The sequence below is a fragment of the Megachile rotundata genome, chromosome 7 (genome assembly GCF_050947335.1).
Source record: "Megachile rotundata isolate GNS110a chromosome 7, iyMegRotu1, whole genome shotgun sequence".
Taxonomy (NCBI): Eukaryota; Metazoa; Arthropoda; class Insecta; order Hymenoptera; family Megachilidae; genus Megachile; species Megachile rotundata.
The window spans coordinates 3591912-3605700 of NC_134989.1; the positions used below are offsets into that span (position 1 = coordinate 3591912).

Here is a 13789-nt window from a genome sequence, read left to right on the forward strand (position 1 = left end):
AAACCATTGTAGCACCTCTACATATTGTTCAGCTAAAAATGATAACGATGCCTAGGGGGAGGAGGTTGAGGAAGAAAAATCAGAGAGACTTTAATTTGCTAAAGCAAATACGAGTACTGATTGGAAAAATGTTAGTAAGAATATTTATTTTACAAAAAATAAATGTTCTATAGTTACAATTTGTTTTTTGTAGGCTATATTTAGTGCTGAGAGGAAGTTCAATGTAGATGGACCAAATAATTTTCATTGTTATTGATATAATATGTGAAAATATGAAATATTTTCCGAAACGTAATTTTGATGGCGGTTCGGTTATGGTGTGAATATGTTTCTCGGTTCACGGGAAAAGCTCAATAGCATTTATTCCCACAAAATGAACAGTAATCATTATATTGATGTATTACAAAATTATTTAAAGCCCGATTGGTCAGAACACCACAAAGAAAATTTAATATTTATGCAGGATAATGTATCCAGGTATAAATCTGCACGTACATTAGGATGATTTGCCGAAAATAAAATAAATAAATCAATAGAAAATTTGTGTAAAAAGTATGTGTAGTAAAAATCTTGTTGGTAGTTTGCCAAACTGAATTGTCTACATACTTTTTGGCGATGAGAATGCAATAAATGATCAGATCTTGTATTTTTTTATATAAAACGCAATATTACAGTTTTTTTTACGGTTGGTATGTTTATGGGACTGAAAATTAATTACTATGCCAATCAACTGAATATTTACACATTACGAATTGGTATTTAAAGAATATTACTTATAATTTTCAATAGAAAATAAAGGGGATTGGTATATTTATGCAGAGCACTATATATTTAATTTAATAAAAAAAACTTGAACATAATATGTCTGAAAAATATTTACATTATATAGATTTTAATATAATAGATATTACATATTGTTGTTAATATAACAAATATTACTTTTATATTATTAATATAATAGATATTGCGTTTGGTGTTGCAGATATTTAAGAGAAATGGGACTGGCAGAGAGTGAAGCCGAAATGCAGGAGTTAGAAACATCAAGACCTGGTAGATCGCGAGATCTCTTTGGTGTTCAGCTGGAGGTAATAATGCTTCAATAAAAAAATCATTAAATTACAGCTATCGTAAATCGAACTGTAATACTGTCAGCTTCTTAAAGATTTGCAGATCAAATCAAACAATAATTATGGAGTAGCAAAAGTTAATATCTTAAAAAAATTACAAACTGGACCAAAAAATTTACAATAATTTAAGGAATTGAAATTTAAGGGAATTAATAATTATAAAAATTATTGCAAAACTCAATGATACAAACTAAACCAAACTGAATCAAAGTAAATTGAGTGGAGTCAAATTGTCAGACCAAATCAAAACCAAGTCAAATTAAATTAAACTAAATGAAATCAATATAATTGAAATTAAACCGAATCGAAATTAAAGTAAATTACACTAAATCAAGCCAAGTCAAAGAGAATCAGATTAGATCCAATTGAATCAAACTAAATTAAATCATTTCAAAGTAAGTCAAACCAACATAAACTAAATCAAACCAAAATAATCCAAACTATACCAAATCAAGTAAACCTACACTGAACCAAATTAAAATGAATCAAATCAAATCAAACTAAATCAAACCAATCCAAACTAGGTCGAACTAAATTAAATTCAATTAAACTGACGTGTGATAATTTAAATAAATAGTATTAAATGAAGCTGAAATCAGCAATTGGAATCCAATGCAAACACTATATAATTACTATAAAAATGAATGGAATTAGATATTTGAGTACGGATATTGAACGTAAAAGCGAACGTTTATTAAGGACAACGACATCCAGTATCCTTGTCGAGGTCAGAAACAAATTCGATCCGGAATCGATAAGTCCGTTCACCAGACAAGTGCCGGTTGCAAATTCAATAGGCACTTTTGCCAGGAGTGCAAGTATAGGCCAGTGAGAGGTGCGACCCAGAAAACCGGTGTCGGTTCTGCTAGAACAAATGGCTACCTGAAACCGAAACGACCAAGGAAAGTCTGTCCATTGCGTTCGCCTCCCTCTTCAATAGATTGATTCATCGATCCCGCCTTTCTCTGTCATTCATCCTTCAATGAATCTAGATCGCGGATAAATCGAAGATTCTCCAGTTACATTTTAATAAAATCCGACATTACATTCATTTTCATTCAATTAATTATTGAATTGCTGAAATGCTTAATTAAGCAAAGTGTAGTTTTAAAAAATTGATTTTTTTTATTTAATGTGCCATTTATTTATATTTGAATAAAATGGAAAGTTAATTTTATGCTTGAATTGATGTCGTTTGATATAGAGAACTTTGAAGTGTAAATTTTTTGAGAGACAAAATATCGTACCAAATTATCAAATTTAAAAATGTACAAGTTTTCAATAGAAGATCTTTAAATTTTTATAGTATAAATTTTCATATTATCCAAGTCAGAGAAATTCATGTTTCTAAATGTACAAATTCGCGAATCGATAAATTAACAAAATAATTTGATTTGAGAGATTCAAAACATAAATAAAATATTTGAAAGTTTGAATAGATTCAGTCTACAAAAATTCTATAAATAATTCTATATTTTGTATATTAATATACAAAAATTCTATAAATAATTCTATATTTTGTATATTAATATACAAAAATTCTATATATTTGCATGAATTGTAAATATTATAGGTGAAAATTCGCAACTCAGCACGATTTATAGGTTAATTTCTCATTGATCTAAGATTTTATGGTTTTACAAATTCCATGTTCCTGTCGTCCCAATTTTATGGCAGAGAAAAGTTTACGCATACCTTGAAAAGTTATCCACTTTCCAAACTGTTTAAAACATCAGATTTTCTACTCTTTCGCATTTCACTACGGGTTTGTCCCGTTTTATAAATGTACCCAATAAAATTTCTCTTTTTCTAATATTATTTGAGTAATCAACGGAGAAAGGTAGCAGGACACGGTAGCAAAAACTAATACATGGTGTCGAGACCATAACATTTTCACTTCGTGTTTCTTGCGATCAATTTTCATCGAACGACTTCAGAAACATTGGTCGACGAAAAACAGCTGCTACTTTGAAGCTTTGGTTGCTAGGGACAGTGATGTGCAGATTATATATCTGTCGTGTAGGTTATGGACACGTGTGCGCAGATGTATGTAGAATGAGATCTTATTATTACAGTTCTACGACTCTAAAACAAATTAAAAAGGTTTGAGATTTAGAAACTTGGAAATTTAGAAACATGCAAATGTGAAAACTTCAAATTTTCAAAGTGTGAAATTTAGAAATTTGAAGAAAGAGAGATTTAGAAATTTGAGAAATTTTTTAATTTATAGATATAGAAATATGGAAAGCCAAATTTTCAAAATTTATGTTTATAGAAATATCCAATTGTATTATGTACAAATTTAGAAGTATAGAAATTTGAAATTTCCAAATGTGTAATTTATTAAACTTCCAAGTTAAAATACTTAGAAATTAGGTAACTACGCAATTTGAAAAATTAGAATTTTACAAATTCAATTTATTAATTTCAGAGGCCAATTGTTAAAGTTTGAAATTTAGAAATTTCCACATTATTAAATTTCTCAATATTCAAATTGAGAAATTTAGAAAGGTGGGAACATAACTGTTTTAAATTCATATGATTAGAAATATATTCTAATTTCAATTTGTATATTCTAATTTCGAAAGTTCCTATTTCTTAAATGTTCGAATGTTCAAATGTTCAAATGTTCAAATGCCCAAATGTCCAAATATTCAAATTATTAAATGTTCTAATATCCAAATGTTCAAATTCTTAAATATTCAAATTTTAAAACCAAGAAGTTGAAAAATACATTATGAATTAATGCCCCTATACATCTATGTACAAATGTCCCTCACTGGTCAAGGACGATTAGTCATTGGAACGTGATTTTTTGATTTCGTGTTGACTGTTTCGAGCCCCTTTCGATTTTCATCCAATTTCCTTGTCGATTCTTCCGTGAATGTTTCTTTCAACTCTGTTGCATGCTCGAATGCACAGAAAAATCTTCTTACCCATAGTTCCAACTTTCTGCACGTTGCGTAAGATTATTCAACGGACATACATACATTACGAAATTGAAGAAAAGAAGATTAGTTTTGTGTTTAGTAAAGAATAATTTTTCTTCGTTGATAAATATACGTCAATTATTCATTTGATGATTATGCTCTATCTATTTATAGTTTTAACCCCTTGACAAACCTAAATCGTATTTGTACTATAAATTGTAATTTGTATAATTGAAGATCGGTTAAAATGTTTAAAATGTACCTAATATTTCAACGGTCTTTAGTTATCTTAACACTGTAGTAATAATGACTATCGCAACTGCCGAAAAGCTTGTAGATAAAGGGGTTAATCTTGGAAAGAGTATAGTTCACGGCAATACTATCTATTAAACCTTAATACTATCATTAGATATAGTCATGCTTACTGTAGTGCATAATAATACTAGGTCTGTTCGATTGAGGCGTTCCGCGCCTAACCTAACAATGTTGAGCAAGCGAGTAAATTTCACGCTAAAGCAAAAATAGTTAAACGTGGACAAAAAAGTTGAAAAGTCAAGTACAAAAGCGCGAGCAAATTCAATTTTGCATTGAAGTCTACGGGGATCTGGTTTTTCGGTGATTATTCCTCCGTGGTACGTCCAATTTAAAATTTTCTTTTTCTATGTCCATCTGGATGTACATACGCATGTGCGTGCAAAATTTGATGAAAATTGGTTGAGTGGTGCAAAAGAAAAACGCGGACAAAGAAGTTGCAAAGTCAAGTATAAGAGCTTCGCTCGCCTTCGGCTCGCTCGCTCAATGAACTATTAACCTGTTAATGGGGTATAACGTATCAATCCGTTATTCGAGAATTTAATTCCAATTTTTAAATTTCCTAACCTTAATTATTCAATTCTTGCTTTGAATATAAGCAATATAAATTAAAACGTTCTCAATATCAGCAATTTTAATGTTTTTGGTATTCAAATATTAAAATATAACATGTTTAATATTAAATATTACAGTATCAAATATTTTAAATTCTTGATATTAAGAGTTCAAATATTTAATATGTAACATTCTTAATAACAAACATAGAAATATTTTATATAATAAATATAAATTATTAAAAATTATGAATTAATTCTTCGACCCAAAATGATTCACTGTCCATCTCAATTATGTAAAAATATTTTGTCGAAAAGAGCTATCGTCAGGTATGAATGACTCATACGGTATAAACTGTGTTATCACTGATCGGATGCATATTTGAATAAGAAAAAAGAGAAAGTATAATATGTGACTGACATTCATAGCCTTTTTATGCTAAATACACATATAATCCCTTTGTTATTTTTCATGAAAGTATTATAATTTATTACAAGTTCCTCGTCTACATATGACGTAATTGTAGTAATAAATAAATCGAAGTAATTTTATTTTTGGCACAACTCTCTCCGACTGTTTCTTAATAACTAACAGCCATGGAACGTAACCAATTAGTTTGCAAATGTTCGATCTTAAAATCAGATCTGCGATGCTTTTTACAACCGTTTTTCATTCGCGTTCCATAATATTATCGTTTCTATTCAAGCAAAAGTGATGATGTTTGTTCTCGGCTTTATTAAAGCAATTTCTTATAACTCGATATGGCTGGCAATTAATTTTTTGCGTCCGAGTGTACTTAATTGCATTTCTTTTACGAACAATGATTAGTCACTCTCGAGCCATTCGCTGAATCACATAAACTATAATTACTTAATTATCGAAATGCCCATTACAAAATTATATTTTTTTTCTAATTTAAAAGTTAAATATCACTTATTCCACTAGTTATATGATAATTATTTTAAAATTATAGATGTCTTGCAACGGAAAAAGTGTAAAATATGAAGGTAAAATAATTTTTTTTTATTTAAATATAATTTTATATTATTATTCTATTAGTACGTCCATTGTTATATCTAAATTATAATAAAGATAAAATAACAATAATTCTTCGTTATTTCTGAAATATAATAAAGATAAAACAATTGTTTGAAAAATTGTAAACAATGGACACGAATGCGAGACATATTCACGAAAATGGATCTAATTCCTTTGAATCAAGTTTCAAATAGTTCCCATAAATAAATTTCCTAGGATGCGGAAGGTGCAAAATTTATTTAATGAGCTTTCGACTAAACTCATTTGCCTGCAATTGTTCGAGTGCCATTGAAATTGATTAATTACAAGGTCTCATAATTCTCGTCAGAGAATTAATTAAACCACCCAACATACTGAACTCGTAGCCTGCAAAAGCCTGAAATCAAACAGTGGTTTCGAGTTGACCGCTGATAAATGATGCAAACCGTCCCAGGAGACAGACACGAGGGTGTCTAGTAACATGGACAATGTAAACGAGCCTTAAAGGAAACAAAATAACACCGTTAGCCAGGAGCAGAATATTTCCCAACTCTAACCTCGTGAATTATTGAATAAACAGATGTTATGATGGAAGGAACATTGGCGTAACTGGGTCAAATTTATAATTATAAGATGTAAAAAATAAAATAATTTTCAAATTAAATTATTCAATTGAATCATTTGATTTTCAACAATCCTAGATCTGTTGATTTATAAATTCTCAAATTCCAATTTCTGAATTTTCCACATTTCCAATTATTTGAGTTCTCCATTTCTCACTTTCCTAATTTTTCCAGTTACGTAATTTTTTAATGTCCCTACTTTGCCACTTACCACATATTTAATTTACCAAATTTCCAAAATTTTTAATTTTTTAATTTCCCATATGTCATATTTCTGACTTTTTTGCATTTTCAATTTATTTATTTCCTAAGCTGCAAATTTTTCAATTCTTAATTTTTCTAATTCCAAGCATCGTAATTTCCTAATTTCACACCTTTCCAATACTTCAATTATTTACATTTTCGAATTTCAAAATTTCCAAAATCTTCCAGATATTAAATCCTTAATTTCTCAAATTTCTCAGTTTCGACATCCCCAAAGTATCCAATTTTTCAATGTTTATATTTCCAAATTTATATTTCCCTAAATTTTTAAAAGCTTTTCGATCATACCTATGGAATGAGGAACACTAACACTATTATCTAAGATACCGCTATTAACACTATTATCTAATATACCACTATTAACACTACATATTATCGAAGATAGCTAACCCATCTTAAAAATTCTAGTTACGCCAATGTACAAAGACACTGTCTGTTCTAATGTAATTTGATCGGTTGAGACGATACGAGTCGTCGTGTATAAAACATCCCCCGTCCCCTTCTCTCCCTACTTCACCACCCTGCCATCGTAATTACCGATGAGGGTTTATTAATTGTTCCGGCAATATGGCACGAGCCTAATTAATCGACGGCACGGTTCATTATAAACGGCGTGGCTTAATGTTCAGCGAACGAACATCGTGTCGCGTTCGATAGGTTGATAGAACCTGGCCGTTTTAATCGCGTCGATGTAAACCGGCCGTAATATCGAACCTCCAGTTCATTAGAAGCGTTGGCTGTTACGCGAGATATGTAAGTCGATTACGGAGACAAAATAAAAGAAATTACGAAATAACTTACCCACGGAGGAAACTTGTTCTTAGAAGAGAATGTTTACTTGTGGCTCGTACGGTGAAAAGGATTAAAAGATTTAACCCGTTTTAATTCGATGTCGTGTTTACATAAACGGTCGTGTGATTTATTTTCTGTTGGGTAAAATGTGAAAACTTGGAACTTTAAAAATCTGAACGCTGAATGATTTGCAATTTAGAGAAAGAAAGCTGGCCAATTTGAAAATATGTTTGCTTGAAAACGTTCAGTGTACTAAATTTTTTAAATGATACATTTTTAAATGATGCAATTTTAAAGTTGAATAATATACATTCCTATATTCATAAATCTCGAGAGTCGTCACGCATTATATTCTACAATGTGAAATATAATAAAGATAAAACAGTAAATAATAAAATTATAATTACTAGACCCATTCATAAGTTCTGTATAAGCCTGTACAACCAAATATTCAATGTTTATATTTTCCCGTCATTTATACAAACCTAACTATGAGTATACTCAAAAATATTCAGGAACTGTACTCTACAATTTGGAACATAATAAGCTAGTAAAACATTGAATAATAAAATTACAATTATTAAATTCGATCATAAATTCTTTACAATCCTGTACAACCAAAATATTCAACTTTTGAAAATTTTCCGCCATTTTGCAATGGGTAATTAAATGTAATTCTAGATACAAACGTAAAAATGATCATAAACGTGGCGCGATAACAATATTTTATTTTACTTCTGCAGTGCAGAAAGTATTTTTCTTGTTCGAGGAGGCTGCCATTGTCGTTTCACGGTTTGCTTCTTTCGATCGCGGATAATTTCATTCGTTTCGCTTGTACCCTGTGGTCCTGCTGACCGCATCGAGACTCTGTCGTTAATTCGAACGAAATGAAACCGTTCGCGAAGTTTCCAAGGGATACTTTAATCGCGGCAATAACAAAACGATTTTTCTTGTCGCGCTTTTTTCACCGCAACAGCAATCGAAATCCGTTCGAATCGCGAACAAGGCCGAGCTGTTTTTGCGCGAAACGCAATTATCTGAAATTCACCGTTCTACCACGTCCGGTAATTGTTTTTCTCATGGCGCAAAATTAACGCCGATTTTTTGGCACTTTCACTCGGTGTGAACCGAGTTTCGATGAAATTAATGATTGCTTTCGAGATCTGTTATTTTAGTGTATCATCTTATTGACAAATTCAAATTTCGCAGTACTTTTAATTGTGCATGTAGTCAATTTTTTGTTACTTTAATTTACGTTGGTTTAATTTAATTTATTTTAATTTAATTTAATTCTATTTTATGTAATTACATTTAATTTAATTCAATTTGCTAGTGATTCAATTTAATTTATTTTGATTTGGTAGTGATGCAATTCAATTATTTATTAAATTCGTTTTAAACTTACAAGGAAACATATCCATCTGCCGCAAATTTGGTAATTCCCGTGTCGTGGGCTCCGTTTATAGGTTCTTAGATCCATGGCTTCCACACGCGAACGAAGTCGACTCAATTTCATTTATATCAGAAACATTGCGAAATGAAGATGCAGTCGTTACATTTACGTATATTACCAGATATATCTATAATGGTTCGTATTCTTTGTCAGGATTTATTAATTTCCAATACGTCATACCAAAAGCAACTGGTTATTGGCAACAACGTTTACTAAGGTATTTTTAATTTTGCGCCGTCTCCAAAAAAGTTGAAATGTATTTAATATACTACCTAACGAGTAAATAGGTTTCATTCATATCAGTGACGTAATTGTATGATTGAATGAAATAGAAATTATTTTATACTTTTTAGTGCATTTCGAAGTCGGTGTATTTTTTTTCTTAAAATTATTTTTTTGTAAATTGTTCGTCTTTAAATAGGGAATTTTTGTGCGTAAAAAAATTTCAATAAACTTTATTTGTTTAAATAATATTTTAAAATTTATAATTTTTGTTTAAATTTTTGCACTAAATGTTGATTTATTTTGTTGCAACTTCGTGTACGTAAACTATGGACAAAAATAGAGGATACGTGTTTTTGGAATTTGTTGTTTGTTGCAATGTTTATTAGATATATAATTTAACATCTCCTCCTGTGAAGAGGGGCAATCAGCATTTTTATTAAAAATATTATTATTTTTACAATCTTTTACAATATTTTAGACATTTTATACCTCTTCATATGCCGTTAATTGATTTCTGAATAATCATTGTAAGCCTTGCAAGTATGAGCGTGACACGGTTATAATCACCGCCGTAAGGAACATAGGCTCTTATGGCCACTTCTGCTTTTATACCTTTACAGGCGTAAAGTCGTCAATCTGAATAAAATATTTAGAACTTTTGAAAATATTGGAATTTTTTAAGAAACTAAGAAAATAGAATTAAATTAAATTATTTTTTAACAATATTGGCCATAAAAGTCTATGTTCCTTACGACGGTGATTATAACCGCGTCACGCTCATACCTGCGACGCTACGCTTACAATTTTCTTGAGAACTATCACATAAGTTTCATTAAAATCGGTGTGTCGCGGTTCGATATGTTTCCTTGTTAGACTCAACTGAAATTAAAGTGTGCAAATGTATAAAACCCATCAATTCAGCAATACCCATCAAACGTAATAGTCTTTGAATATTTTCTTCGTTCTATTCCCGTTAACTAATACATTTTCAGTATTTGAAATTTTTAGATATATCAGAAACTACGTATTTGTATTTCGATATATTTTAATGATACAGAGATTGCAAAGAAATTAACAAATTTTCAGCAGGTCGCAAGTTTTCCACATCTAAATAAAATAGTTAAATTTTCCATACGTAATCAATGAACATCGATAAATTTTACAAAATATAAATTTCGTAACGTTTCACATGCAAGAAACGTAGTTGCATCGATAAATAAAATCAAGAAAAGAAGAAATGCAAGGGTGAATTATATGAAATTGTCCAATGAAGATTGTCGCAATTTTTCCGCAATAGGAAAATCAAACGCGGAACATCTATCGCATGATTCGACAGGATGTCTGTCGAAACGTTGAGTTTGTGTAATTTCGAGTTAGCCCTGCTTATTAAAGATAGCTGCGATACCAAGTTGATTACGAAGCGCTGTGTTATTATCCTGTCTGTCGTAATCGGACATCCTTGTTAGTCAGAGAAAAAGAAGCTGACCATGCTCATACTCGGGGAATTATACCTTTGATAATATTACGTACCTGCGTAACGTCAATCACCTGCCAGGTAATCGTAATAACGTCCCCACTGGGTATTATTTTCCTATTTTCAGCTGTTCTTTTATTCTCGCCTTCAACTTCTACAATTTCATACTTAAGGATCGTCTTACACTTTACACATCCAAACATTTCATTTTCAACGTACTAAGAATGTTGTTAATTTATTACAATTTGAAACAAAATTTAAGAAACTTGTTTTTCACAACTATGTGTTAATGTTATATGACAATGTTAGATTAACATATGATTCACTTTCCATTTAATATACAATATTTTTAATATCACTTTATTAATATTAATTTTCAATACCATTTTTTTAATGTAACTAAAAAGGAACCTTTCAAAAAATCTCTAATAAACGAGAAGTTCCAAACTCTTTGATTCTACACAGTGTACTAATTTTGAGTGTCATCGGAGTTCAAGTTCAGCACGTAAGAAACGTGCAAGACGATTACGAAGTCGTATGGCTTATTCAGCCCGAGGAATCTTATTAAGAGATTTCCCAAGAAATCGTCGCGTATCTGGCTGAAGAAAGAAAGAAAAAAAGAGCGAACTCGGCCAATCTCGATCCACTAACGAATTTGCATAATCCCGTGATAATAACTCACATAATTGTAGGAAGTTCAGTGGCTTCGACCAATTACGGGACGCATTCGCATGCAGTCTTACGTTCGAGTCTTATATTCTCCTATCTTGTGAAATATATCTATGCAGGCTCCGCGTATTTCCAAGTGCAAAGCTGCACACCAACGTAGCCGTAGATGCACCTACGCCTGTTCGTTGCTATAGTTCTATTACTATAGAAGCACGAGCGAGGAACGAGAGAGATCACTATCGTGTCTAATCAGGAAAGCAAATTTTGCACGCGGCTACGCTCGCTGATCCTTGTTTCGTGCTCGACAAAATACAAGACGCTTCTTTATCTTTCGGTTCTGTTACGAGAATCACACTTCAACGTTTAATAACAATAGACATTGATATATATAAATATAAAATGACCGGAGATATTCAATTGGAATTTGGGCCGTTTTGAATTTGGTACCAATGAAATGATTCCTTTATCGAGGCATGAAATTCTTGGATATGGAAATTGTGTTATATTTATGTAATTTTATAATTCATGCAGGTTATTTAGTCTGTCAAAGATGTATCTACAATGTGGAGTTCAATGTTTGTAAAGTAATTCATATTGAAAATATTTATTAAACTAGATGTATAGGATGATATTTCATTACTAGATATTTATTATTTTATTTCACAGAATGTGTATTTTTAAATTTCTGATTATTTAGATCCCTGATTCTTAAGGGGTAACGCCACTGTAGAATTTTTAAAAAATCGATTTTTTTTTTTTGCTTAAATGATGCTTTATTATGTGTAGAATATGAGAAAAAAGTTTTGAGTGTGGGGCAGGTCGGAAACACGAATTTTTTTAAGTGGACAGCAACCACTGTGTGGTAGGCTCAGCGTAACTTGTGGATACGCGCGCAATAATCAGCGTTGAGAACGGTACCTGGGTAAAGGCAAAAGGCCTGATTCAGTTAGGTTAATAAAGAATGACCCCCAATTTGAAAAAATAGACAAAGGGTCTTGATGGAAAAGGAAATTTGGCGGGAAAACTCATTAATGAGTTGAGTAGTTATTATGGTTTAGCCATCCGTCGACACCATGAATCCAGTGGCAAAAATGTACTTGACATATCCGCAAATATCGTTATTTACATATTGCACGATGGACTATCCACTATAATAGAACTAACGAAAGCCTTGGATATGTCTGTCGGAGAAAATTGTTACAATTTTTGCCAACAAGCCGACGCCCGATGCATAGAGTTTTCAGAACGATCTTTGAATGAAGCTTCAAAAATGTCGAGATTGAATCTTAGATCCAATAAGAAGGAAAAGAACGTGGAGTATGTTAATATAGAAGGCCAAATATATGGTGCAGGCATCACTGATTAAAGTTATATAACAAATTTCTTATGCTGAATGGCAATCAAAACTTTAAACGCGTTTTTCTCGAAATGACTTTATTTGAACTGGCCGGATAAATAACTCGAAAAGTTTTTAACTAATCGATTTGAAATTTCGTGGAGAAGTGCAAAATAGTATAACGCAGTGAACATCGTACGGATTTTTTGATTAATTAACTACTTAACTTTTTATTAACAATTTAATGCTGAATTTTCTGCCGTTTTTCGAAACTTTTTGTTCATATCTACACTAAATTAACAATTATTAATATTTTTTAATTTCCGTACGATGTTCCATAGATTTTGGTATATAATATGAGAAATTTTTGGATTTTTTGATTTAGGACCATGCGTTAATGAAAAAACAGTCCGGCCATGAAGCCCTTTCAAAAAATGGTGTTGTTGCTTGCCAGCACCTACAGCCGCCATTTTTAATCCAAATTGTTTCTAAAAATTTACAAACCATCTTCAAAACATATATAATAAGGCCTTTTTTATTCTGACCTTATAACTTGTACGATTATTACTTTAAAAATTCCCGAAAATCACCTTTTTTTCTGACTTCTAGAGTGGCGTTACCCCTTAAGGTCTCAAGGTTTCTAGATAGCCTTCTATATCCCTAGATTCCAATACTGCAAAATCTCTACTCTTTTGATTTCGACATTTCTAAATTTCTATATTACTAGATCGCATCAATACTGAAATTTTATACTGGTAATGATTTCTATAGTTTTAATTCCATATACTACTAATCAACATTCGTAAATACCTATACTCCTAGATTCCAATGTTCCTAAATTCATATATCTCTATATTTCTATACACCTACATCTCCTTATCCCTAGATTTGTAAACTGCTATATTCTTGAGTCTCTAGATTATCGCTGTATCTCCATATTTTTATATCTCCAAATCCTTACATTTCTGTATTCCTATATCCTTATATTTGTATATATATTGTATATTTCTGC

The 13789-nt window shown here is 31.0% G+C and overlaps 1 protein-coding gene and 1 long non-coding RNA gene across 7 annotated transcripts in view; one reads left to right on the plus strand and one right to left on the minus strand.

Moving 5' to 3' along the window:
* Positions 1–13789, minus strand: part of LOC143264811 (uncharacterized) — a 264256-nt gene that overhangs the window by 222253 nt on the left and 28214 nt on the right. The window contains exon 1 of one of the 6 annotated variants that reach the window (XR_013038770.1): positions 10829–11222. The exons of the other annotated variants lie outside the window; for them this stretch is intronic. This is a non-coding gene — a long non-coding RNA (uncharacterized LOC143264811). Of the gene's footprint in view, positions 1–10828; positions 11223–13789 lie in introns of those variants that run through there. 6 annotated transcript variants of the gene reach the window in all.
* The window catches only part of LOC100874639 (uncharacterized), a 133991-nt gene that overhangs the window by 103871 nt on the left and 16331 nt on the right, over positions 1–13789 (plus strand). Inside the window, exon 3 of the mRNA XM_076533681.1 lies at positions 983–1085. Within this exon, the coding sequence (XP_076389796.1) occupies positions 996–1085 (90 nt within the window). The 5' untranslated portion in view covers positions 983–995. The remainder of the gene's footprint in view (positions 1–982; positions 1086–13789) is intronic.